Raw genomic sequence first — 25,240 nt, forward strand, 5'->3', positions numbered from 1 at the left:
AGATGAGCATGGGAAGATGTCTGCAAACATAAAGATGCCTTGAGAGGATGAGGCGCCACACTGCAGATGTGGTGAGAGGGGAGAGAGCTCTTCCCAGGGCTCAGGTAGAGAGCAAGCTAGACCCCCTACACTGGAGAATCTGAGTGCCTTTCCCTGTGACACCAGCACCGCCCTCACTGGTGAATCCTATTTTGACCTGTCATTCTAGACACGGCAATGGAGCTGAAGAGTCACATGGCTCTGTCATGGAGAAATGTTGGTGACACACCCATGTTTGTGGCAGTGGTATTCACAATGACTACAGCAGGGCACCAACCCAGGGAAGTATCAGTGGATGAGCAAATGAAGAAAACATCATGAATATAACACAGGAATATTATCCACCTATAGAAAGCACAGCATTCTGTCACTTGCAGCATTGTGGATGAGCCTGATCACAATGATGGGTCAAGCCTAGATCAGACATTTCAGAAGTGGCTCATTCCTGACTTTCAACTTGAGAATACACATAGGAGATTGAGGAGCAGCTATCCTAAGACCCAGATGTTGACCAACAGTAAAACTGTCCGTGTTTCCCATTGCGCCTGCCGGCATCCCTGGAGTCCCACAGAAGATGTGCCGTTCTGATAACTCATCACACATTTAAGGACCACATGGATAATGATCTTTCATCATTAGGTATTTAATCAATCCTTTTGTTTTCTTGTAGGAGTTCGTAATCTACGAGGGAACAGCATTGCCTGACTCTAGCTAGACTTTGGCTGGGCAAGACAGAGTAGAGTGGTTGGTGGTGGGGGTGCCTCTGACTAGAATAGCAGGGTCTGCTGATGATGGGTCTCAGCAGAAGACAGGATGTGGAGAAGTGCTTCCCACACTGAATGGAGGGAAGAGGTGTGGGGTGCCAGGGTTCCTGGGGCTAGTGTGCTTGTGCACACTGCTCAGGGTCCGGTTTGGGTACAGTAGTTGGGCCTCTGTGTTCTCATCAGCCAGTGGACTGGTATCAACAAGAGATGCTGTGCTGTGGCATTCATCATAGACCCCCCTTCTCAGGTCATTTTCTTGACCTATTTCAGATCCCTGGTCTTATTTAGAGTCTGAATGCATGAGCTCAATGTCCTGTCTCAGCACATTCCAGCTACGCAGCTTTGGAAAGTGGTTTAGCCTGTATGTCCCTGCTTCCTCATCTCATGACCTGTCAGCACCGGCTTCAGAGAACTGTTGTCAAGATCAAACATGGCAGCCCATGTCAGACCAACACAAACTCGAAGGGCTGGAGAGACCGCTCGGCAGCTCAGCGTGCCGGCTGTTCTCGCAGAAGGCTGGATTGGGTTCCCCGTACCTAAGCTGGGAGGCTTGCAAGTGATTCAATTCCAGCTCTAGGAGATGTGACATAGTCTTCTGGTCTCTGTGGTTATTTTATGCCTCTGAGTGTGTGCCCATACTTACAGGTATGCAGGCATGTACACACACACACACACACACACATATAAAAATAGCAGACTAAATCTTTTAAAACAGAATAAAAACAGCTGAATACTTCTTAGTGTTACAGGAAAGTACTACACAGGGAGGTTAAGCAGCCAGAGTTGAACCCAGGTGACCTGGGTATGAATCCTGGTTTGTTCCTTCCCAGTGAGCTGAGTGATACGGACCAATTTTCTTCCTTCCTTCCTTCCTTCCTTCCTTCCTTCCTTCCTTCCTTCCTTCCTTCCTTCCTTCCTTCCTTCTTTCTTTCTTTCTTTCTTTAAATATTTACTTTCATGTAAGTGTGTATGGTGTGTGTGTGTGTGTGTGTGTGTGTGTGTGTGTGTGTGTGTGTGTGTGTGCATTTTCCATGTCATATGTGTGGAGGTCAGAGGACATCCTTGGTTGCTGGTTCTGCCTTCCAGCTAGTTGAGGGAGGGTCTCTCTGGTTTGTTTGTGCTATACTGTGCACTCCAAGCTTGCTGGCCCGCCAGCTTCCTGGGGATTTTCCTTCTCCCATCTTCCCATTAGAGGTGCTGGGGTATAGACATGTACCACTGTGTCCAGCTGTTATGTAGACATGTACCACTGTGTCCAGCTGTTACGTAGACATGTACCACTGTGTCCAGCTGTTATGTAGACATGTACCACTGTGTCCAGCTGTTACGTAGGTATGTACCACTGTGTCCAGCTGTTACGTAGACATGTACCACTGTGTCCAGCTGTTACATAGACATGTACCACTATCTCCAGCTGTTAGGTAGACATGTACCACTGTGTCCAGCTGTTACATAGACATGTACCACTGTGTCCAGCTGTTACGTAGACATGTACCACTGTCTCCAGCTGTTAGGTAGACATGTACCACTGTGTCCAGCTGTTACGTAGACATGTACCACTGTCTCCAGCTGTTAGGTAGACATGTACCACTGTGTCCAGCTGTTATGTAGACATGTACCACCGTGTTCAGCTGTTACGTAGGTCCCAAGGATCAGAACTGAGGTAATGAGGCTTGGACATCTTACCCACTGAGGCATCTCTAAACCCTCTAACCTGTCCATGCTTCACCCACCCCTCACCCCCAGCACAGATAACTGCATTCAGCCCAAAGGCTCTATTGAGGGATTAGTGGGAAAAAAAAAAAAAACTGTTTTGGTTGAGGAAAAATCCCAAGTGTTGTGCATTTATTGGTTAATTTATCTTGTGCTACAAACAAGGGAACAGGTGAAGTAATTTCCCTGAAGTCAGAGACACAGCTAACCAACAGTATGCTGAGACCACGAGAGATCATATGCCTGCCATACAGGGGAATGCCCCTGTATTCTCCAGAAGGTTTTCTTGGTGAGATGGAGAGCGCCATCCCCACAGCCCTGACACCCCCTTACTGAGCACGGCTCTTTCTGCACAGGTTTACAGTAGAGCCCCGGCCTTGTTTCTGAGATCCCTGCTGTAGGAAGCATGCTTGCCCATGCATGGTTGCTCAGCCCATCTGCGTGTTTGCTGGCAGGTGCTTTGAGAAGCACCTGGGCAGAGTTGGCTCTTGGCTCTCCTCAGGCCAGGTCCTCTGTATCAGTGGAGTCCTGCCCCATCCTCACAGCCCTTTTGAAGTCCGTCTGCCTTGTACCCCAAATGCCCATGAAAATGGCACACTCTTTCCTTCCTCAGCTCACTACCTAATCAAAGGCTTTCGAGGTATAAAAAGAGCCCGTCTCCCCCAGACATTCCCCCAGCCAGGTCCTGAGCTCAACCCCTGGAACCTTTCTTTCTCTTAGTCATCTTACAGCTCCTGCTATATAGAGTCAACTGGTTTACGTGTGTGTGTGTGTGTGTGTGTGTGTGTGTGTGTGTGTGTGTGTGTGTGTGTGGTGAGGTATGTGTGTACATGTGCACACTGAATGCTGAGTGGTTTCTTTCCTTTCTGTGGGGAGAACCAGCAAAGCTGTGAAGCCATCTCCATGGAAACCGGCTCTCCATCCATCAGGCTGCTGTGATGTGAATACATAATCCTCAAGGCGGGCTGAGAGTAATGAGGCAACTTAATGGAACGCACACCAGGACCTTCTAGAACACAGCTCCATTCCTCCAGTCTCTAATTAGCTACAGGCCTCTGAATGATTCAGGGTGCTGTGTTTTACAAAGCTTCCAGGATCCCAGTTTTGATGTTTGGACAATTTTGGGGGGTTCCCCCCTCACAGACCCACCAAATAGAGGTCTCCATAGTAACCTGCAATACAGTCATTTTAATAATTTCATCCATAAAGACAAGACTCTCCAAACACTAAGTAGCAATTTAAATTTCTGGTGTTGGTATAATGTCCCCTCTTTCCTCCCTCCCTCTTTCCCTTCCTTCCTCCCTCCCTCCTTCCATTGATACTTTTCAATTCACTTAGAAGAATTCAATGATTTCAAGAGAACTATCCCTGGTGATCTGCCGTTTCCTTCTGTTTTTCTCCTCCCCCTTCTCTGTATTAGGGAATTGATCTGCAGGCTCCAATCAATGCATGGTCAACCTTTTTACATTTCTGATAGGGCTTAAAATAGTATGACTCTTGCTGGTGAGAGGGGCCATCTGTCAGAAGCCGGACTTCAAAGGTTGGTTATGAAGTTATAAATATGTTAGCAGACGTGATAAAATCAGTATCTGCTGAGTTGAAATCACCCGGGCCAGTTCCTTCCCACAGGTGTGTCACGGGCCCCTGCGCTGTTATTGAAGGTCCTCCAGGGTTATCGACGCTGGTTAGTGTGTTAGCAGCTTTCCTGACACCTCCCACAGTGGACCAACTGGATATCTGCCTCAGTGTGTTACTGCTTTCGCTTTGTTTATAGTTCCTTTTGTGGATCTTTCTCCATCTCCCTGGCAGGAAATGGTGAATGCTTCTAAATTTCAATTAATTAGCCATTTTTTTGCCCACAAGAAGGAAAAAAAAAGCCCACAGGATCAGATCGTTGGAGAACCAAACTGTGCTGAGGCATCTCTACTTGTAGAATGGGGACTGGGGTGTCCTCGTCACACAGCCCAACATTCTTCTCTAATCTGCCTCTCCCGTTTGTTAATGGCTGGCATTTAAAACACTCACCCGCGTTATTTTGAGAATGTTCAGAGATGGGAATTCCATCTAACGAATCTGAAGGGCATTGACTTTTCAGGGACCAAGTAACTTCCTAGGGCCTCTGTTCCTCTCACCTGCCAGTCCTCAAGCAGGACTGTACTCAAACAACAATAACGTGTGTTTTCACGTTATCAGGTCTTATCTGCGTGAGGACTCCCACCAGAGTGAAGGAAATGCTTAAAAATGGCTAAGAGTTGCTTTATTTTCTTAAAACAAAAACCCAAAACATTTGGTTGTTAAGAAGGCCATCTAGCTGATATCAATTGAATTCTAAATAACATTTTTTTTTCCGGAAAAATCTAAAAAAAAAAAAAAAAATGACCACAGAGAGATGAAATGAGACAGAACATCGATGAAAAAGCCTACATGCATTTCTAACTTCACATGAACTAGACATACTGTTGCCTCTGCTGGAGACAAAGGACCCGAGACAGAATCAGAGTTGCCTTGAGAATTCATGATGGTGATTGAAAGTGAACTGTGCAGAGAAGCTCCTCAAAGCTCACCTTGTTAGGACACGGGCCTCTCTAGAGGCCAGACTTCCCAGCCAGACCTAGCATCCCTGTAGCGCTCTGTGGGACACAGAGAGAAGCGGCAGTCTGTGCCGTGACAGGACTGGTCCGTCTGACACCGTCTCCTTCCTGCTGTTTGTCAGGCCTGGCATCAAACTTCCTCCCAGTCCCCCAAACTTACAAGAGTCTTATTTCCTTAGCTCTCTGGATTGCTGGGGGAGCTTGCTCTAAAGACTTTTCTCTGAAGAGGCACCTCTGGGTTCCCAGTCATGCTCGCCGCCCCCCATCTTATGGTAACTGTCTCTCTCTCTCCCTCATTCTTAATAGATCTCCCTTTGTGAATCTTAAAGAGAAGCCTCTCCTCTCTACACTACATCATCATCATCATCTGTCTGTCTGTCTGTCTGTCTCTCTCTCTCTCACACACACACACACACACACTTACACACGCACACACATACATACATATACAACACACAAGCGCACACACACATAAATACACACGAGCACACACATGCACATGAACACACACACACACACACACACACACACACACACACACACACACACACACACACACGTCTGTCTGTCTAATACTCTCCCTTCTACCTTGCCTCTTTCTCCTAATAAACTTCATTCCTGAATAGAATTATGTGTCAGCTTTCCTTTCTGGGGCAAACTGCTATGGCTTTATCATCTTTTATTGTATTTAATGGTATTGCCAGAATGTATCTGTGTAAAGGCTGAGGTTTGCTTTTAAAGTGTCCTCCAAAGGCCGTGTGTAGTGTGTAGAAGGCCTGGGAGGTGGCGGACCCAGGAGGAGGATCCATGTCACCGGGACATGTATTTGAAGAGGACTGTGGGACCTTGGTCTCTCTTCTTTCTGTGGCCAGGAGGCGAGTGGTTTTAGTCTACCTGCTGTCTCCCGCCATGTCCTATTACTCTGTCATAAGCCCCCCCCCCCCAATGGGTCTGTCAGACTAAGGGCTGAAATCTTTAAAACTGAGAACCAAAGTTAAATAAACCTCTTATCTTCATAAGTTGGCTGTCTCAGGTACTTTGTTGTAGTAATGGGAAGGGCATTATTGTTGTGTGAAGAAGAAGTCAAAGTATGTGACTCTGGTTCCGAGAGGTGGCTAATCAGATGTTAGCAGGCGTGAAGGGCACTGAGGATGGACCTTCCTTCATAATCAGCAACCTGTCAAGCCAGGAACCGAAACTGCGGGACGCTGCTGATTCCTGCTCAAAACAAGGGCATCTGAGGCCCATGTCTGGCCCTGAGTGGCGATGATGTCCTGAACTGCCGGAAGGGTGTAAAATGATTGCTGGGTGAGGATTTCGGGTGAAGAAGGAAGGCACAGAAACGGTCCTCTCTCTTAACAGCTGCTCCGGGTGAACCAGGCAGCTTCTCAGGAAGCAGTGTGTTCTGGAGTCCTTCAGATGCATGCATAAACAGGAATCCCCCTGCCTTTGTCTACTGTGGATCCTCGAGAGCGCCCCCACTTCACCTTGCAGGAACTCCGACCTATCTGCACTCTGTGTCCCATCTGAATCCTTTAATGGAGGCCAGGAGGACCAGGAAGCCGAGGGGAGGCTAGAGCAAAGTTCTAGAACAGTCCTTAACCGCGTACAACAACTCTGTTGTAAGGTGTAGCCACCTCGGATTCTGCAAGGTTGGGGCTGATCTCTGCAGCTCTGCCCTGACTTCAGGTGCCAGTTGCACACCAGGGCTCCCGAGTCCCTTACACGCTTGACTTCCCTCCTCACCACGATTCTTGCTACAAATTCTGATGTTCTCATTGATTACCCCTCCACCCCCGCTTAGGTTGGATAGCACAATGATTCATCTTGCCTGGATCTGGAGTCAAATGAGGGCCACACCCCTGGGTAGGTCTGTGAGGATCTCTCCTGGGAATAGTTTCATCTAATCCAGGGTGGGCAGCATCTCCTGGGAGTGGTTATGGAAAAGTCTGTTGCGGGAGCCTGCTTGCCGGCATCTCTCACTGGGGGGCGCATCCACCCCGCCATTGCTGCCAGTCACTGAGGCCACCATCAGATCCTAGCTTCTTTGGCCCTCCAGTGTGGACCAGCGCCTCTACTTCCCCAGCACCTGACTGGGACTCCTGAGGCACCCAGGCCATGGACGAGCAGCTACCGGTTCTCAGCTTCCCCACTGTGAAGGTAGCGCTGCTGGAGTACCCATATTGTGCCACATGAGCCAGCCTGATAAAACTCCTTTTAGCATTTCTGCATTCTATAGGCTCAGTTCTTCCAGAGAAACCCACAAAAGTGCAGCACAGTGGTCTTTATGGTCATGGGCTCCATCAAGTAAGGATTATCAACAAAACAAAACAAAACAAAACAAAAAAACAAAACAAAATAAAACAAAAACCACTTTTCTCTGCTAAACAGGTACAGGCCCCTGCCCATCATTACTCTCTATATGACATGCTATTTCCACAGCACTTAGTTTAGGTGACTTAAAGAACCCGTGAGGATGTTGGCAGGCTCTGTGCATAAACCACACCACCTCACATGAGGGACTTGAACACCTGCGAAGGCTTGGTGCCTGGAGTTCCTGGAACACCCCCCCCCAACATCCCCCCACCCCCCACCCCACCCCCCCCCCCGCGCACCATGCAGAGGGATGGCTAGTTATAACTCTTCTTCTGCATGTTTTATGATGGAGGATGCTCATGGGTGAGTCTGGCAGCCTGGGGCTTCATGCCCCACTCCCCGGGGTCAGGGAGTATCTAGGCACTGCACTGAACTCTGCAACCACAACTCTTACAGGTTCTACCACTGGGCCCGAGCAAGAGAAGTGGAGATCAAAGCGTTGGTCCCACAGTCAGACTCAAGCCTCCTCCCCTCCCTTCGCAGAGGTCAGGGCATCCTGAAGCCACCCAGGCCCCTTCACGGTTCATCTCATTAGTATAAGGAAATCCATCGCTAAGAGTTTTTGCTTCTCGGTGTCAGAAGCCAGGGAGCCATAGCCGATATGGCACAGTCCATATGACGTCACAGTTCAGGGATGATTGACAAGCCTCTGACAAACCTTGTCTCTTCTACAGAATCAGATACATCATGGTCAAATTTTCACTTTCTCTCTGGCATTATCACCAAACAGCATATCTTTAATCTGGTCATTTGTCTTGACTTCTGCCAAAGTACATCAAACCACTGAGGCGCGTGAGCTTTGCCCCCTTCCAGAGCTACAATTTTAATTTCTTTTCCCCTAGAACTCTGTCTCTCTAAATTCTGGTTCTTACATGGGGAATTGTTCTCTCAGGATGGTGTTTGGACATGCTTGCTGCTTCTGTCTCTTTCCCCTTACTTGGAACCAATAATGGATTTACCCCAGGATTCTCTTCCCCGATGTGAGTGGAGGTCAAAGACCCCAGAGATTTCCAATGCAAAACTTGATCATTTTGAGGACTGTGTGTTTATGGGTAAAGCTCCAAGTAGACCAGACCCCAGTTGGACATCCCACCTTCAGAAGCCATGAATTAATGAGACAAGTGGAATATTCTAAAGCATTTTTGTCTTATCACATAGTCGAAGCAACATAAAGGCCCCTGACTGTGGTGATTCACAGTGAAAACTTCAGCAGTCACCACCTCCTCCTGGCTCCCAAATGCTCTCCTCTTGCTCCCCAAAGGAAACCCCTACTCATTAATCAGTCACCCCACTTCAGAAAGGTGGTTCTTTTCAATTAAAATCTCTACCCGTCACCTACTCTTCAAGACATTTATACCACCATTATCTGAGCCATCATGAAGTTCCAGGGGGAGAAGTGTTACTGAGCTTGTTTGTTAAAACATTATTCACAACACTTCCCAGGAGACAGCGAGCTAAAATGCACTTTGAACTGACCCCCTCCAGGTGAACCCATCTGGAGGTTGCCCACCTGAGTGGTAGTTTCACAGAGCAGCCCTGATGGACAAGGCATGCAAGAAGTCTCTTATTAATGTGGAGTTTCAGAATGAGAAACTGGTTTTCACAATATAGAATGTGTGGTAGACAGTCAGCCCTCCTTGGGAATGGAGAATGTGGTTGTACTCTGGCAGATGATTCTTTCCCCTACTTCCAGACCAGATACTTGCCAGGATCCTAAAACCAACTTCACGGTTCCCTGAACCTGGGACTCAAGTTTCAGGAAAGTCAGCTCGCCCTTTCTTCTAGAAGTTTTTAAATGACCATTGGTGTGTCTAAAGAAACCGTGTAATTATGATCTCCCTGACACTGAGAGACTGCCCAAAGAATGCTCAACAAGAGAAAACCTGGCTTTGTCTTTAAATTAGACGGCAGAGTCTGTGGCTTTGTTGGACTTCTCTAGTGAAGAAGGTCATCTTGTGGTCATTTAGATGAATTCTGGTCTCTTTCTGAGGATAAAGAATTCAGTCACTGAGGAGAGGATGCACTGTCTAGAAGTCAGTCAACTGTGTGTGTGTGTGTGTGTGTGTGTGTGTGTGTGTGTGTGTGTGCTTGCACAAACATAAAAAGGCTGGGGTTCAACGTTGGGTGTCCTCCTCATTGTTTTCATTCTTTGAAACAGGGTCTCTCTGAACCCAGAACTTGCGGGTAGGCTGGCTGGCCGGGAAGTCCTAGGGATCCTTCTCTTGCTACCCCAGGGTTACAGGCATAGCGCCATGTTTTGATCACATACAGGCTTCTTTTGTGGGTGCTGAGGCTCTGAACTCAGGTCCTCATTCCTGTGTGGCAGGCGCTGTACTGAGCCATCTCAGCTCCCAGTCAATCCATTCTTAACGAACATTTAGCTTGTGCTTACACGATAGCACAAATCATGCTAACAGAATCGCTGTAATAAAGGCCTCCTGAGACTATAACATGGTGGTGAGTCAGGGCTTCCTAGCACTTCCTGCCCCACAGAGCATCACTCCTCACCCTCCTCACATGAAATACTACCACAGAAGGGAGGCCAGAGCAGCTGAAATGTGGCACATGGGTCCAGCACAGGGACAAGATGCCAGCCCAAAGAGGACAGCAGTGGATATTCCAAAAGAGAGTGCAGGTCAAGAGCTGTCACGTGAGATGAAGGCGTTCTTTAGTGGTAAAGAGTTCAGTTCATCAACACATAAAAACCCGGCAGCATTAGAGAGCCTGCATATGTAAGCAAATACGAACAGAAGAAAAACAGAGATTCGGTAACTGTAGAGGACTTTATTGCTCTGTGCTTTGGAAATGGATTGATCATTTCAGTAGAAAAATCAATATGGAACCGCCAGGAATGAACCACACACCAGACCTAATGGTCCAAATAGAAAAGCACAGAACATTCCACATAAGCAGCAGAATATGCATTCTTTTCAAGAATGTGCAAAGCATTCTCCATATAGATCAGCGGTTGGGACACAAAGCAAATCTTAATAATTCATAGGCATTGCAATCACGTGAGTTTTTTTTCCAGCCATAGCAGTTGAAAACTAGGAAGGTTAACACCAGGGAAAGTGGAAAACTCATGAGGAAATCAAACAACATCCCAGAGCAACCACTGCATCAAAGAAGAAACTTAAAAGGTATTTAAAAATATCTCCCGACAAGATGTTTTCTATGAAAATGGAAACAAAGCATATCAAAACTTATGGGAGCTAGCTTCATGGCTTCTAAGAGGAACGAGTATGGCAATAAATGTGCTCATTGATGAAAAAGACCTCCACATCTAGACTTCATGCTTCAGGGAACTAGAAAAAGGAAGACAAACTAAGACCAAACAACAAGAACACAGCCGAAATCGGAACAGAAGTGGAGACTGTAAAAGAATAGACAAGAATAGGGGGACCAAGTGTTAGCCTCTTGAAAGGATAAATGAAGCAAAACAAAGTTTAGCTGCCTTAGGAATGAAAAGAGGAAGGCCCCAATAAAGCCCTAAGGACAGAAGGCATCTGAGTGGCACCCACCGAGCACAGAGCTCACGAGAGTCAGCTGTGAGTGATGATACAGGCGCACATTGAATGAACCCGAAGAAGAAACCAGATGAAGGCCTTGAAGAGGCATCAGTTCTGAGATGACCAGCATCACGTAAGGACAGGAAACCCATGACCGAAGACTCCCAACAAAGAAAAGCCAGGGACCAAGCTCGTCCACTGGTGAATTCTACCAGATATTTTGGGAAAATTTAATGTCTGTCCTTCTTGAACTCTTCCGAAAAGTTGAAGAGGAGAGAACACTTACAAAAGAGATGTCTGTATTTTTAAAAATGGTTATTTAAAAACATTGACTTGATTTTCCTTGATATTAACAAATAAGCATTATTGTTTTTTTAAATATTTTATTCTTTGAGAATTTCAGTGTTTTGATCACATTTACCGGTCTCCCCTATCTCGTCTCAGATTTCCTCCCCTCTCTCACTGCAGAAGAACAGGCAGGAAGGCTGCAAGAGCCAGAGGCAGTGGCTGACTGCGGTTAAGTAGTGTTTTCTGGACACAGCAGGGCAGCCCAGGATCCCCCCCGTCCCTCATCTGGTCTGGGGAGTGCATGGCACAGGGCAGGCAGTGATACACCTTGAGTGGAAAGGATTTCTGCTGCTTAGCCACACAGGTGGAATGCATTCAGAACGAAGGTATCACTAGTAAAAAAGACGACATACCAAAATGCGGACCGTAGTGGATATTGGTTAACAGTTTTTTCTTTTTTCTTTTTAACCTCATATGAGCTTCTGAAATTGCAGGACATAACCCTTGGGTCTTTGAGAGAGTCCAATATAATATAAACTGATGAGACTTGAACCAAATAATCTTACTGTTAAAGAAATTTTGGCATGTGTTTGTGTGTGTGTGTGTGTGTGTGTGTGTGTGTGTGTGTGTGTGTGTGTGTGTGTTGGGGGATAGAGGCCAGAGGTCAATGTCAGATGCATACTTCAGACTCTCTCCACCTAATTTTTTGAGATGGCGTCTCTCCCTGAACCTGATGCTCACTGATGCTCACATGCCTCCAGGCATGACTGTGTGGGATGGCAGGTACTTGCCACTGCAGCTGGTGTTTACATGGGCACCGAGCATCCAGCGGAGGTCCTCATGCTGATGTGACAAGCACTGGGTGAACCAAGACATCTCCTCAGCCCCAACGACACTAAGGATTCTTACAATGGCGTAGGATTCTTACAATGGCGTTTATAATGGTAAGGAAAATGATGTGTGAGAGACATAGCAAGGCTCTATTTGTTTTGAATGCCCAGTAGGAGATAATTCCTCTTATGTTTATTATGCATTAACTTTTCACATATAAATATATGCTCAATGTATAACATTAGCCTTCAACACACCTATTAGTTTATTCACACGCACATATGTACATTCAATGTCATAATTTATTATATATAGTTGTAGACATGAACACAGGTATTGGCTTGAATGCATGTGCCTATTAGCTCTAACCCTGCTGGGCGGTTTTGTGATGCTCACTTGTAAGAACTCAGAGAAGAGGCCTGAGTGATTTGCCCACAGCCTCATGGCGCCGCACTCGCCACCTCCATGTCTCTAAAAACTCTCTTAGCTATGAGGCCACATGGAAGAACTTCACCCTCAGAGAGGTTTACCAATTACCTAGAAACTTTTATGTCTACAACTCTGGGCCACTGAGCAGTTTTCTGAGTCAGTGTTTAAACACCAGGATACCACCCCCGTACACTTGAGCCTGAGATTCAGTGTCTTCTCAGGAGAGCAACGTGAAATCAAGCCAGGAAGATGCACCAGACACACAGGAGGCCTGCCCCTGCTGGGCACCAGTCAGCACCCCACTCTCTGCTGAATTTAGAGTGACACTCTAGAAGGCTCTGATCACTTGCCAGGTGTCCTTCGTTTTCCTCTGAGTTTAATCTCAGTCCAGGAAGCCTGGATGGTTCTTTACCCCGGTGAACTCTGGAGGCCGGTAGACTGGCTCGGTACAAGTGTCTGTCACAAGGATGAAGAGCCAGGTTGGGAGATGGGGTGAAGAGGGGTGTGTGAGCAGGAGGGTTGTGCAAGGTAATAAGAGGGTAGCAGATTATCGATAAAAATTCCATGGAAGGGCCAGGAACAGTCAAAGTGGGCTGGATTGGCTACAAAGCTGGCTCCAGTTGTCTGGTTGATGTACTCTGAGGTGTTGGAGCCATTAAAATGCAGTGTTCTTTGCTGCTCACCCTGGCCATCTGCTCACTCCCATCTGCAGAGCATCATGGGAGGCTCGGCTCCCTTGAACATGCCTTGCTTGTGGGTGGGCTGTGTCTTTGGTTGGCTGCTTAGGTATCCCGTGGCCTTGCTCAGGACTGTGACCTGGGTATGTTGATCGTCTGAGCATTTGTTTTCAGGTTCCCTTTCGGCTCGCTGAGGGTGCGGAAGGGAGCTTTGGATGCCTCAGACTCTAGTCTCACAGTCCGAGGGGGACCCGCCCCGCCTTGGGGAGACCTCCTCTCCCTTTCTCCCTCTGTCTAGCCTGAAACCTGTTGTTCTCAGAGGTTGATGCGACGAGGGGGATGGAGCTGTGGGAGGAAGGAGTGGAAGGATCCTGAGCCTGGCAGGAGGTGGGAGGCGGGGCAGACTCTGAGAGCCAGGTGACTGACAGCTTGTGGGAGGGAGGGAGGGGCTGGACAGTGCGGTGGGGTTGGCGAAGGGGTGGGGTGAGGGGGAAATAGGAGAAGTGTGGGGCGAGAGTCTAAAATCTATTTACTGTCTTCTCTGGACTGCAGTAAAGGCAAGCAGGGGCTCCAGCTCTGGAGAGAGGTCATTTTGCATTCGGTCTGGAGTGGGACAAGAACCCTTAGCCCCGTTAGCTTAGAGAGAAGCCTGGAGAGTTGGAAGCGCCATCACCAGGAGGTGCGGAAAAGTAAGGTGGTGGACTTCCGGAAGTGGTGGTCCGGAGCATGATCCTGCCAGTGGTGGTGGCCGCGTGGCTCAGGCCACTGCCTCTGGGTTGTCACACTGGGCTGCCTACTGGTGACATGGAGCTCCTTTGTCTGTGTCATTCACTGCAAAGGAAGCGAAGCTTGAGCAAGGACCACGGTCCCCGTGACCCTGGGTGATGGGGGTAGACGCTGAGTGAAGTGCCGCGTGGAAGCTTTGCCCGTGACATCGGTGCCTCTGGGACAGGGGCCGATGGAGGCAGGTGAGGAGGGCAGGAAAAGACATGGATGACCCCCAAGCTGGGTTTGACATGAGCAATAGCTTGGAAAAGTAAATAGTGAGGACAATGGTTATTTTGAAAGTCAACAGGCAGGTCCTAAGACATGCTGTTTGGAGAGGAATGCCACTCACGCCAGCTTCCGGGACAGAATGGCAGCTCTGCTCTGGAGCCAGCTTCCTCCGCCACCCCCTCGCCTGCTCTGTCTCTGCCAGTTTCAAAGGCTGCGCTGTTTCCGTCTGTCCTCGTGAACACTGCCTCTCAGCAGGTCTGAGTCTCAGGTGTATCATAAGACAGAGATGCTAATGGCTTAGTCTTCTCCACAGTCAGGAGACCAAGCAGATGGCTTCCAGGGAGGGCTCCCGTTGGCCATTTCTGAGTTAATCATGGAACACGGAGAGCCCGAGAGGAAGTGGTTGGTGTAACTACCAATGGAGCTTATGGGCTCGGGGAGGGCGTGGGAGCCAAGAACAAACTCTGTCATTAGTGTGAAAGGAAAAGCAGGGGCTGCCCGCCCTCCCTCCCTCTGCCCCGCCCTCTATCCCTCTGCCCCCGCCCGCCCTCCCCTTCCTTTCCTGCTTCAGCCCAACATTCAGTCTCTTAACCAGGAGTGACTATGTCCCCTCCCCGAACCCCGCAGTACAAATTTAGTGATGTCTGGAGACTCTTGGCTCTCATATCTATGAGGAGGGCGCTACTGGCACCTAGTGGGTTAAAAGTCAAGGACACTGCTTAACATCCTGTCACAGGTAGGGTCACACCAGCCTCCAAATGTCATTGGTACTCAAGTTGAGAAACCCCAAGGCTATTTTTATTTATTTATTTATTTATTTATTTATTTATTTATTTTAGTATTAGAGAAAGACTATGGGAGGGCATCAGAGAGTGATGTTTTTTCACCTCCTCAGCTATTTACCAGAAGGTGAGGGTCCCCATGGTTTCTAAGATCCAAAAGGAAAGGGCATAAACTTGAGGAAACGAGTCTACTTGACTTTCATTTGAATGAAGACCAATAATAACCTTCGAAGAATTTCAGGCACCACACCAAGATGCGCTTGTTGATTTTGTTGTTTTGTGAGTTTCTAGCGGTGGCAATTGTGTGTGTGTGTCGAGCGTGGGTGCCTCTGCATGCATGTGTGTGCATGTGTCATTCATCAGGCCCTGTCTACTTTGTTCTATGAGGCAGCATCTCTCACTGGAACCCGACGCTCACTCATCAGGCCAGGCTGGCTGACCTAAGCACTCAGGGAGAGCTGGGAATGCAAGCGTGCACCACTACAGCCCTTGCTGTTCAAGGTGCTTTCTGGGAATCCAGCTCAGGTCCGCATGCTCGTGCAGCGAGCATTTTACTGACTGAGCCATTTCCCCAGCCCGGACCGTCGTCATCGTCGTCATCGTCATCGTCGTCGTTGTCATCAGTCTTACAGGGAAAAGACAACAGTTTCTCAGATTGTAGACAGGTAAGAGACTGCCCTCCGCATCTACTTAAAGGTGAAACTGAAATGACACATCGTGGGAAGGCTGCTCTCCTGGGATCCCGGAGTGCGAACAATGAGCCTCCTGTCACTTGAAGGTGGCCCCTCTTAGCGGCCATTCCATATGCCCCTCACCATGTAGCTGGAGTTATAGCGGAGACAACAACAGGAGCCGTGGTGTGGGCCAGAGGAAGCCACGGTGGACAGTGCAGGCGTGTGAGCTTGCTCTCAGAGTCATAGGCAGAACCAACCTTTAAGCAGGGCTTCCAGGACCTAGTCTCTGTGACAAAACTTCGTGGCAAGGAGAGGGCTGCTGCTGTCGGTGGCTAGCAACTTAACACTTGTAGAAATATCCTGCCCTGCAGCAGTTCAGCTGCCCCCTGCCCCTCATCAATCCTTGCCTCTCAATGTTCGTTTTGATTTTGACATGTTGAGGAGTTAGAAGCCTCAAATGCCACCACTGGAGCAAAAGCTGTGACTATGTACCCCAGGGGTAGAAGATTCTAACTGGAGATAAGCTCTGGGGTCAGGGAGGATTGTCTTACCAGAAGGGGTGCTTTAGTACCCTGAAAAGAACTGAGTAATTGGGAAGGATGAGTTCAAGGTCAGGTGCATTTTAAATGATGCTGTAGCTCCCTGTGAGCAGGAGCCTGAGAGGTGGGTTTCGGTATTAAAAGCTGTGCTGAGGGTGGTGGTGGGAGATGGCTAACTGCCACCGAATGGGCCTTGTGGTAGTTTGAATGTATTGGCCCCGATAATCTCATAGGGACTGGCACTATTAGGAGGTGTGGCTTTGTTGGAGTGGGTGTGGTCTTGTTGGAGGAAGTGTGTCACTGTGGAGTCGGGCTTTGAGGTCTTTTGCTTAAGCTTCACTCAGTGTCAGGGTTAGTTGACTTCCTGCTGCCTTCTGGTCCAGATGTAGCCAGGACCACATCTGCCTGTACCACCATGCTCCCCATCATGATGATAATGGACGGAACCTCTGAAACTGTAAGACACCACCTCAATTAAATGTTTTCTTTATAAGGGTTGCCGTGGTCATGGTGTCTCTTCACAGCAATGAAACCCTAACTAAGGCAGGACTGGTACAGCACACCAGTGTCTGTAGAGCCCCAGAAGCATTTTTTTTTTTTTTAACAGCAGGAACATGTGGCTTCCTCCTGCTGGCCTACTCGTACCAGCCCACTGCACAAGAGAAGGGGGCACTCTTCCCTCATGGTGGCTGACTGAGTGACAGAAATAACTCTAGACCAGTGCAGACCTCAAATTTAACATATTAAAACCCAAACCCACCGTATCAGCTTCTCACATTCTTCCCGCTGCAGCCCACACTTCCACCCCTGCTTTGACCGGGCCCCTCTCTAAGCTCAAGGCCCAAGAAGCTACATCTCTAAGTGCTGCCTTGCCCTTGGTCACTCCTGCTGGCCACCACCTTCTCTGGTGCATGGTAGACCCACCCTTGGGTTGCACACAGTCTCTCCGCTAGTCTGTTCTCCAGGCTTCCAGCTGTTTTTCTTTATTTTGGTCCAACCTGCAATCTGCCCATAATGCCTTTGTAGAACCATTCTAAAACGCTAACCCACTTCAGACTTTAAGTGCCACCCTCCCGTTACTCACGGGAAGATGCCAAGCTATTCACAGGCATCTTATGATCTGCCCTTCTGTCTGTGGTCAGTGCTCGCCTTGCTCTGAACTGCTCCTCTGTCTTGGACCTCTCATGTTGTGCTATGTGGATGCTCACATCCTCAGCAGCAGCCTGCTGGAAGCCTACTCACCCTGTAGGTGTCCTTCAGGCCTAGGGGCATGCTGGGGTCTGAAGGAGGAGCCTTGCAGGCCTGTGCCTGCCTCCTGTGTCTACCTGTTGGGTCGTCATTGCAGCATGTGTTCCCAGAAATCTAGGTGTTAGCTCCTCAAAGGCTACACATGAAGGAACCTGTCTCCTGACTTTTCCATGCCTTATCACAATGCCAGAGTTTCACCAGCTGCTCCTCTTAGGAGACATGATTAAAAACCACTTTGCTTTAATAGAGCTAATTTAACGTGTGGTGATTGTAATCGGTTCCATCTCCTCATTTCATTTGACAGGAGAAAATTTCAAATCTGAGCTACATTTGAGCTGGCTCTTTAATCAGGGTAGGAATTCCCTCCACTTTAAAGTACAGGGACATCTCTGAACATCTTCTAGGGCAGATCCTTGTCTCTCGAGATTACTTGTCTCTCCCTTGGCTAGATATGGACAGTTTCTGAAGCCACTGAACAGAAGGCTGCAGGCTGCCACTCTGTACTTTCTTCCCAAAGGGTGCTGGGTAGTTGTTTCCCTTTCCCAGGATCAGTGTTATCATTGTGATGTCTATGTGGGATGCACACACAGAGCAGAATGACCCCTAGAGATGACCATGAGGACCACAAGGGACACTGGCTAGGAAAGGAAAGGCTTAAGACACATGTGCCTGAAGAGAGGCTGGCAAGATGGAGACAGAAGGCTGCAGGTCAGCTCTAGGCCTATCAGGATCAGCTACATGCACATCGGGAGACCTCCATCTGTGGAGGCAGCAGTGTCCTGTAAATACGCTGCTGTTTGGGAGAAGAGGCAAGAGCGTAGTCCAGGATAGCAGCAGGGAATGCATGGGGACCTCATGCCGCTGGAGAAGGTACCAGTCCAAGTCCCCAACCCCTTTCATCCTTGCAACCCCATCACCTCATACAGGGTCAGATCCTGATTGCAATCCCAACACATTCCCACGAGCCCTGGAGCGGGGGGGGGGGGGGGGCAGGAGCAACAGCGGCAGGCAGCCACCATGAAGCCATTTACTTAGAACATTTATGTGAGCAGAGACTGCACAGGTATTGAGCGTGACTTTAGAGACCCTTGGGTGTTTGCACAACCCTGTACTTCTAGTTTGTCATCATGGGACCTTGGCTTGAGAGCTCACGTCAGGACTTAGCTGTTCCAGCGTCACCTCTGATGATGGCACAGTGTGAGTCTTTGTGTGTCTATTTATAGACAGCGCTTAGCTCCACTGGGCTCTGTCTTCCAGATCGATTCCATTCGATGGATAGGCATTGAAATCCTGGGTGCTGGAAGGGCAGGCTCAGAGCAACTTCTTCCACTGTGAGATTTCTGGAGGCTCCTTTTTTACTTTTGAAAAATTATCTCATTATTTTTTTGTGTGTAAGTGTTTTGGCTGTATGTCTGTCTGTGCACCGTGTGTATGTCAGGTGCCTGTGGAGGCCAGAGGGAGGAGTCGGATCTTCTGGAACTGGAGTCACTGGGAGTTGTGAGTGGCAGCAAGGGTGCTGGGAACCGAACCTGGGTCCTCTAGAAGAGCGGTTAGTTATCTTAACCACTGCATTCTCTCTCCAGCCCTGGTCTGCTCTTTTTTAAATAGGGCTTCTGACAGAGCAAGTAGGAAAATACCCATTTCAAAGATACAATTTTCAGAGATTACAGTTTTAAGGGCTATTTAAAAAGCAGCCATCAGAAGGTTGCAAGGAGGCAGCCAGTTCTGGTCTGTGCACCGTGCCGAGGTTTGGACCCCACTGGCCTCCCTTGTCACCTCTCGCTGCCCCCTCTTTGCCCCTCTGCCTTACCGCTTCCCTTTGTGGTTTAGTCTGTCTTCTGAATTCTCTAATATAAATCTCCCATGTTTCTGCTTTCTCTGTTCCTCCAAGCCATTTTCCTCTCATCCTGTTTTTATTTTCCTCTCCTCACTTGGAAAATAAGACATAAAATATTTTGAAGTATTATATCTATTAAATATAGTTGCTTTTCATTGGACACAGTGATCTATTGATATTTTTGCTTCTCGTGGCTGAGTGTTTTGAGGTGGCTGGTTGGTGGCGTGGGATGGGGAGATGCAGGGAGGAATGTGTGGGTTGCTGAGTCCTCAACAGCATTTAGATAGATAGTATGAGAAGCTCTACCATCAGTTCTCATAAACATAGAGACGATCTGGTAACCAGATGGCTTCTGCTTGGCAGTGTGTCAAGTCAAGTGTTTACCAGCTCTGAAAATCCATTTCAGAGCACCGTGTCCTGGGCATCCATGATTCAGTTTATGTCCCCTTTCTCCGGTGGCCACGGATGCGATGTTCCCACTCGTTTTATGGAGTGGTAACTGTTCATTCTCTCCACAGTTTATTGATTTGAAGCTCCTTACATAATGATGATCCTCTTTCCTTATCAATGTTTTAAGCAGAGTAAATATGCAGTTGTATCTTTCATCATTCATGAGTTTAATTTTAATATCACGTTTATTCGTTAACCCACGATTCTATTTCATGGAATCTAGAAGAGGACTGGTATGTCTGGTATACTTCATGAAGTTGGACATCTTTCTAAGAACCAGTGAACTGCTACATTTGGACACGATCATGAAGTCTTTTCTGAAGCCTTAAGTTTCCTTGTACTTTGGACATAGCTGTGATTCCCCCTAAATACAGAGCAGTTTAGAACAGCTGTCCCCTTTTCTCATATCAAGAATTCAGGATTCAGTTTTGATCGTGTTTTCCCGAGGCAGAGGATCCAAAGTCACTAGAAAAATAGGAGATGAATCTGAAATTTGACCCTAACCCCATGACAGCCAAGAGGGGATATCCCACATTGAACATGACAGCAGTCTTAAGACACTTTAATCATAAATAGTGGCCAGGACAGTACAATACTTTAGGATTTTATTAGGAGAGTAAAGACATAATATTAATTGCATCAGAGAGTAAGTTTCTAACAGAGGCTTTGTAATGAAGTTTTAGCCTCACAACCCATGTTTAACACTCTCTGGCTTAATTTACTCACACAGTGGAGACTGGATCCCCATTTGTGGACAGTAGTGCTAGGTTCTCAGCCATTACGGTTTTAGCACCGTGGAGCTGGGCATAGTGGCTCATTGTCTGTAACCCAAGCACCCACCAGAGTGAGAAAAGTTGCAGAATTTAAAAAAAAAGGAAAATTGGAAAACAGGAGAGGAGGAAGAGGAAGATGATGATGTATTGTTCATTTACATTGGTCCTTAAAATGTAGAGATAAGGACTTAGCTTTTGAGCTGCAGACTGTGAAGGAGTGGCCACTGTCCATGTCCCTCTCCTCATTTGTACCATATTGTGAAAGTTGCATGATTCTGTTTCTTGCCAGACCTGACAAGAGCCCACTTTGAGATGCTTTTACTTATAAAGACCCAGTTTGTGGGGCCTCAAACCAAGTGGGAAATGTTTTCAACATGAGCAAGACCTCAGGCGGAGCAGGACGGTGCAGTGAGCAGGGCAGAGGATGCTACAGAAATGAAGAGCCAACGGAGGCTTGTGCCTGGTCCTTCTGATCACGCAACCCTTGGTCACACGATGACGTTGGCCTAAGATGAGGACCTATTTGTACTCATACAGAGGTTTGAGGTCAGGAGTTAAGGGGAAGCAATAATAAAGCAATTCTGATATCTTATTTAGGGGCTGGAAGGTATTGGGTATTAAGATTTTTGACTCTGCTGTAGGGAGTGAGTTAAGTCCTGAGTGAATACGTGTTGTTGACATGGGCATCACAGTGTCAAAGACCAATGCCATCAGCCCTACAGAAGCAGCGACACTTTTCCTGGGTAAGGCTTGGAGGGCTGACAAAGCCTTCCTCCGGCCGGAGTGTGAATGCTGACAGTGTGCAGAAAATGTGCACCCTAACTTCCCCCCTCAGTGTTTACATCCTAAAGACTGCTCTCCCGAGAAGATAAGCGAAACCCACCTCCATGTTCAGCTATATGCAATAATCCTGCCTTCCCGTTTGACCACACAGAATGAACACACTGAGTTTCCAGAGAGCTGTTGCTCCTCCATCAGAGCAAGTACAGCCCACCCAACCTCAGCTCTTCTCTGTCCATATGTTTGTCCTTTACTTATTCCCTCATTGCCCCTAGTGAGGGTCCCGGGACCCAAACCATGTAAGGATGAGGCACTTGGCCGTAGAGGAATAGTCAACCTTAGTAGTCACACCACCAAAGGATTAAAAGAAGGCAGTTCATCGCTCTGATGATAATGCAGAAGTGTTTGCAAACCTTCTGGAACTGTCCACGTGGAAACTGTTATCAGGAGCGACGCATACTTCCAAAAGAAACAATAGTCAGCTCATTCCCTATCTCCTTGGCTTTACTATTTACATGTCAGCAGAGGAAATTGCACTTGTCATCTGAAGAGTGATTTATTGTAATTATTTTCCCTTCCTTCTTAAAGATGCTTTGTGGGTTCCATTCATTCAGCTTAAGAGCTTAAGGCATTATGTCACAGATCTATTCAGAATGGAAATTACTGCAAGCTACTTACACTTCAGGCACTCTTCTTTAGTCTGTTGGGAGCTCTGAGTGACACCTGATAGGTTAAACATGACTCATCAGTCCTTCCTCTTCTACACCGCCCAGCCCACCGGACAGGCGCCCATCAAACTTCACCCAGCTTGGGCTAAATCTCTAACAAGTCAGGTTGACCTTACTGCAGATTCCCAACCCCCAAAGCAGGAACACAAAATGAATCCATTTCCATTCTCTAGCTCTGTTCGTGGGCAACAAGTTTAGTTTGGAAACTTGATCCCAACCAAGATGAATTTTGAGTATTGTGTAAGGCAATACAGAAGCAGTGTCATATCCTGGGTCAGATGGGCCTGAGCTCTCCCAGGAATGAAAGAGAAGCCCGAGGCAGACAGACAGGGTTTGCTCTATTTCTCCATTCAAAACAAGAAGTAAAGAATAAGTTTTGCGTTACTCACTCATGGATTCGGTTAACTTGGCCATGGTCATTTCTTCTCTGGGCGTTTCCTGGAGGAGAGAAGACAAGACGGTTGTGAGTGAGATGTGCCTTAGAGATGAACTGGGGGGCACGCCAGCTGCAGCCACCTCTCTCTTTCTTTTTCCCAGGTCACATTTATTACAGCTCTGTTGCCAGAGAGTCTCTGAAAAGAGGATTTTTAGGGCATTAAAAACCTTCCCATTGCTCTTGGCAAGTGTGCGCCTGTCACACTGATCTTTGGGTATATATATAAAAAAAATGGTGACGCACGACCAGTTTTCAAAACCTCTTTGACACTGGAGTTTTGACATCTGTATGCCAAATTTTTGCTCTCTATTTTCCCTCATGGAATCCTTTTTTTTTTTTTTGTATTTTTAGAGATGATATTTTTGTAGTCATTTAGTTTCCAAAAAACTAGATAGATTTTTATACATCTTCTTTTGTCTTACTTCTTGGGTTCCTTCAGGATTCTGTAAAAATCATTGTGCTTGTTTGATGGTTTTCTGATGTTATCTATTTGAGCTGGAAACGTTTTGTTTCCACCAGACATAGGTTATAACCCACGGAGACCGAGAGTCACGCTGATCTGTCCAGAGACTAAATTTGTCCTGATTAAACTGGCTTCAGACTGTTGAAGTAACGGCCCCTTTCTGAGAATTTCTCTCCTATTTCTTCAGACATCTTTGGGTTTTCTTTACTTCCTCAGTTCCTAGCTCAAGCAGCAAGTAAGACACCAGTGATATTGATTTTACTTCTCTGTAGCATTGTCTGTCTGTCTGTGAGACTCAGACATTCTCTCCATAAAATATGGAAGATGGAAAAACTGCTCCCTCAGAACTCTGTGCCCTGCTGTGGGACGGTCTGTATGTCAAATTGCTCTGATTGGTCAATAAATAAAACACTGATTGGCCAGTGGCCAGGCAGGAAGTAGGTGGGACAAGGAGAGAGGAGAATTCTGGGAAGCGGAAGGCTGAGGCGGAGAGACACTGCAGCCGCCGCCATGACCAGCAGCATGTGAAGATGCCGGTAAGCCACCAGCCACGTGGCAAGGTATAGATTTATGGAAATGGTTAATTTAAGATAAAAGAACAGTTAGCAAGAAGCCTGCCACGGCCATACAGTTTGTAAGCAATATAAGTCTCTGTGTTTACTTGGTTGGGTCTGAGCGGCTGTGGGACTGGCAGGTGACAAAGATTTGTCCTGACTGTGGGCAAGGCAGGAAAACTCTAGCTACAAATGGCTCCCAACGTGGGGCAAGAGTTTCCACCTAAAACCTGAGAAAAGATTCTAAAACGGAGCTAAAAACAGCTTCCTAATTGTCTCTCTCAAATGAGCAGCAGCTGCCAGTTTGAGTTACTGGTGGGTTCCTAGCGTGTGCGCTTAACCTGCAGTATGGCAGGAATGAGGCCTCTGCAAGTGGCACATTAAGCTGCATGGTGGATTTAGCCTTTGCTAGTACAAAAAAAGAGGTTTCTGGGCTACACGCTGCTTGGATAAAAGCATAGATCCACGATGGCTCCCAGAGCTGGCGGAAAACGTACCACTGCCATGTTGGGAAGCTGAAGTGGGCGGAGCCAGCAGCCACAGCGCCGTTTCAGGCTTAAAGGCTGCAGTTTAAAGCAATAGGCTCAAGGTAATATAAAACATAAGCCACATAAAGATGGCTACCACACAGAGAATCTGGATTATGTTCTCTTTGATATTCGTAACTGAAGAGAAACATTTGATTGCAAAAGCTGTTGAGTTATGCCAAAATGTGTGTTTTAAAGGTACTTTAACTTCAAAATTTGGATGTAAGGATATGTTGCTTTGGAAAGGAGGCTCTGCTTTTGTTTCCACAGAAAGCCAGAGGCTATGGATTTGTTCCAGATTAAGATACATCAGGTTTGACCAGCCAAGACCACCTGAAAGGTCTCTGATGACACCATGGCCCAGATGATCCAACATCCAGAATCCTTTCAAGGCAACTGGCTCAGACAATACAGTCTCACGGACTACTCCATGATCTTAAAATTTTCTTTGTGTCCCCATAAGATACAGTGCCCCCCTCCAGCAGGAAGTAGTAAGAGAAGCTATGCCCAAATTCCCAAATATACCAAGCTGACTTTGGAGATGTGTAAAAGTTAAAACCTTCCTTTTAAAAAAAAGAAAGGGGAAGTTCTGTGGGACGGTCTGTATGTCAAATTGCTCTGATTGGTCAATAAATAAAACACTGATTGGCCAGTGGCCAGGCAGGAAGTAGGTGGGACAAGGAGAGAGGAGAATTCTGGGAAGCGGAAGGCTGAGGCAGAGAGACACTGCAGCCGCCGCCATGACCAGCAGCATGTGAAGATGCCGGTAAGCCACCAGCCACGTGGCAAGGTATAGATTTATGGAAATGGTTAATTTAAGATAAAAGAACAGTTAGCAAGAAGCCTGCCACGGCCATACAGTTTGTAAGCAATATAAGTCTCTGTGTTTACTTGGTTGGGTCTGAGCGGCTGTGGGACTAGCGGGTGACAAAGATTTGTCCTGACTGTGGGCAAATCAGGAAAACTCTAGCTACAGTGCCCAGACAGGGTCACAGGAACATAAGTGAGCAGCTTTCAACATGTGTGTGGATGGGCATGGATGTGTGGGCTGGCGTGTGCATGTGAGGATAATGTGTGTATATGTGGATGGGCATGTGTGTGTTGGGGCATTGTATGTTTGTATGTATATGGATGGGCATGTGTATGTAGATGGACATGTATGTGTATGGGTGTGTGTGTTATATATGTATGCAGATGAACATGTATGTGTATGTGGATGGGCATGTGTGTGTATGG

General features: G+C 47.4%; 1 protein-coding gene across 4 annotated transcripts in view; it reads right to left on the reverse strand.

Moving 5' to 3' along the window:
- Kcnj6 (potassium inwardly rectifying channel subfamily J member 6) overlaps nucleotides 1-25,240 on the reverse strand; it is a 260,231-nt gene that overhangs the window by 179,124 nt on the left and 55,867 nt on the right. For all 4 annotated transcript variants that reach the window (XR_013043888.1, XM_006981358.4, XM_042259604.2 and 1 more), the window contains exon 2: nucleotides 22,414-22,462. Coding sequence is in view for 3 of the 4 variants with exons in the window: in XM_006981358.4 (XP_006981420.1) it covers nucleotides 22,414-22,444 (31 nt within the window). In the remaining variant the exon portion in view is untranslated. The remainder of the gene's footprint in view (nucleotides 1-22,413; nucleotides 22,463-25,240) is intronic.

The sequence above is a fragment of the Peromyscus maniculatus genome, chromosome 12 (genome assembly GCF_049852395.1).
Source record: "Peromyscus maniculatus bairdii isolate BWxNUB_F1_BW_parent chromosome 12, HU_Pman_BW_mat_3.1, whole genome shotgun sequence".
Classification (NCBI taxonomy): domain Eukaryota; kingdom Metazoa; phylum Chordata; class Mammalia; order Rodentia; family Cricetidae; genus Peromyscus; species Peromyscus maniculatus.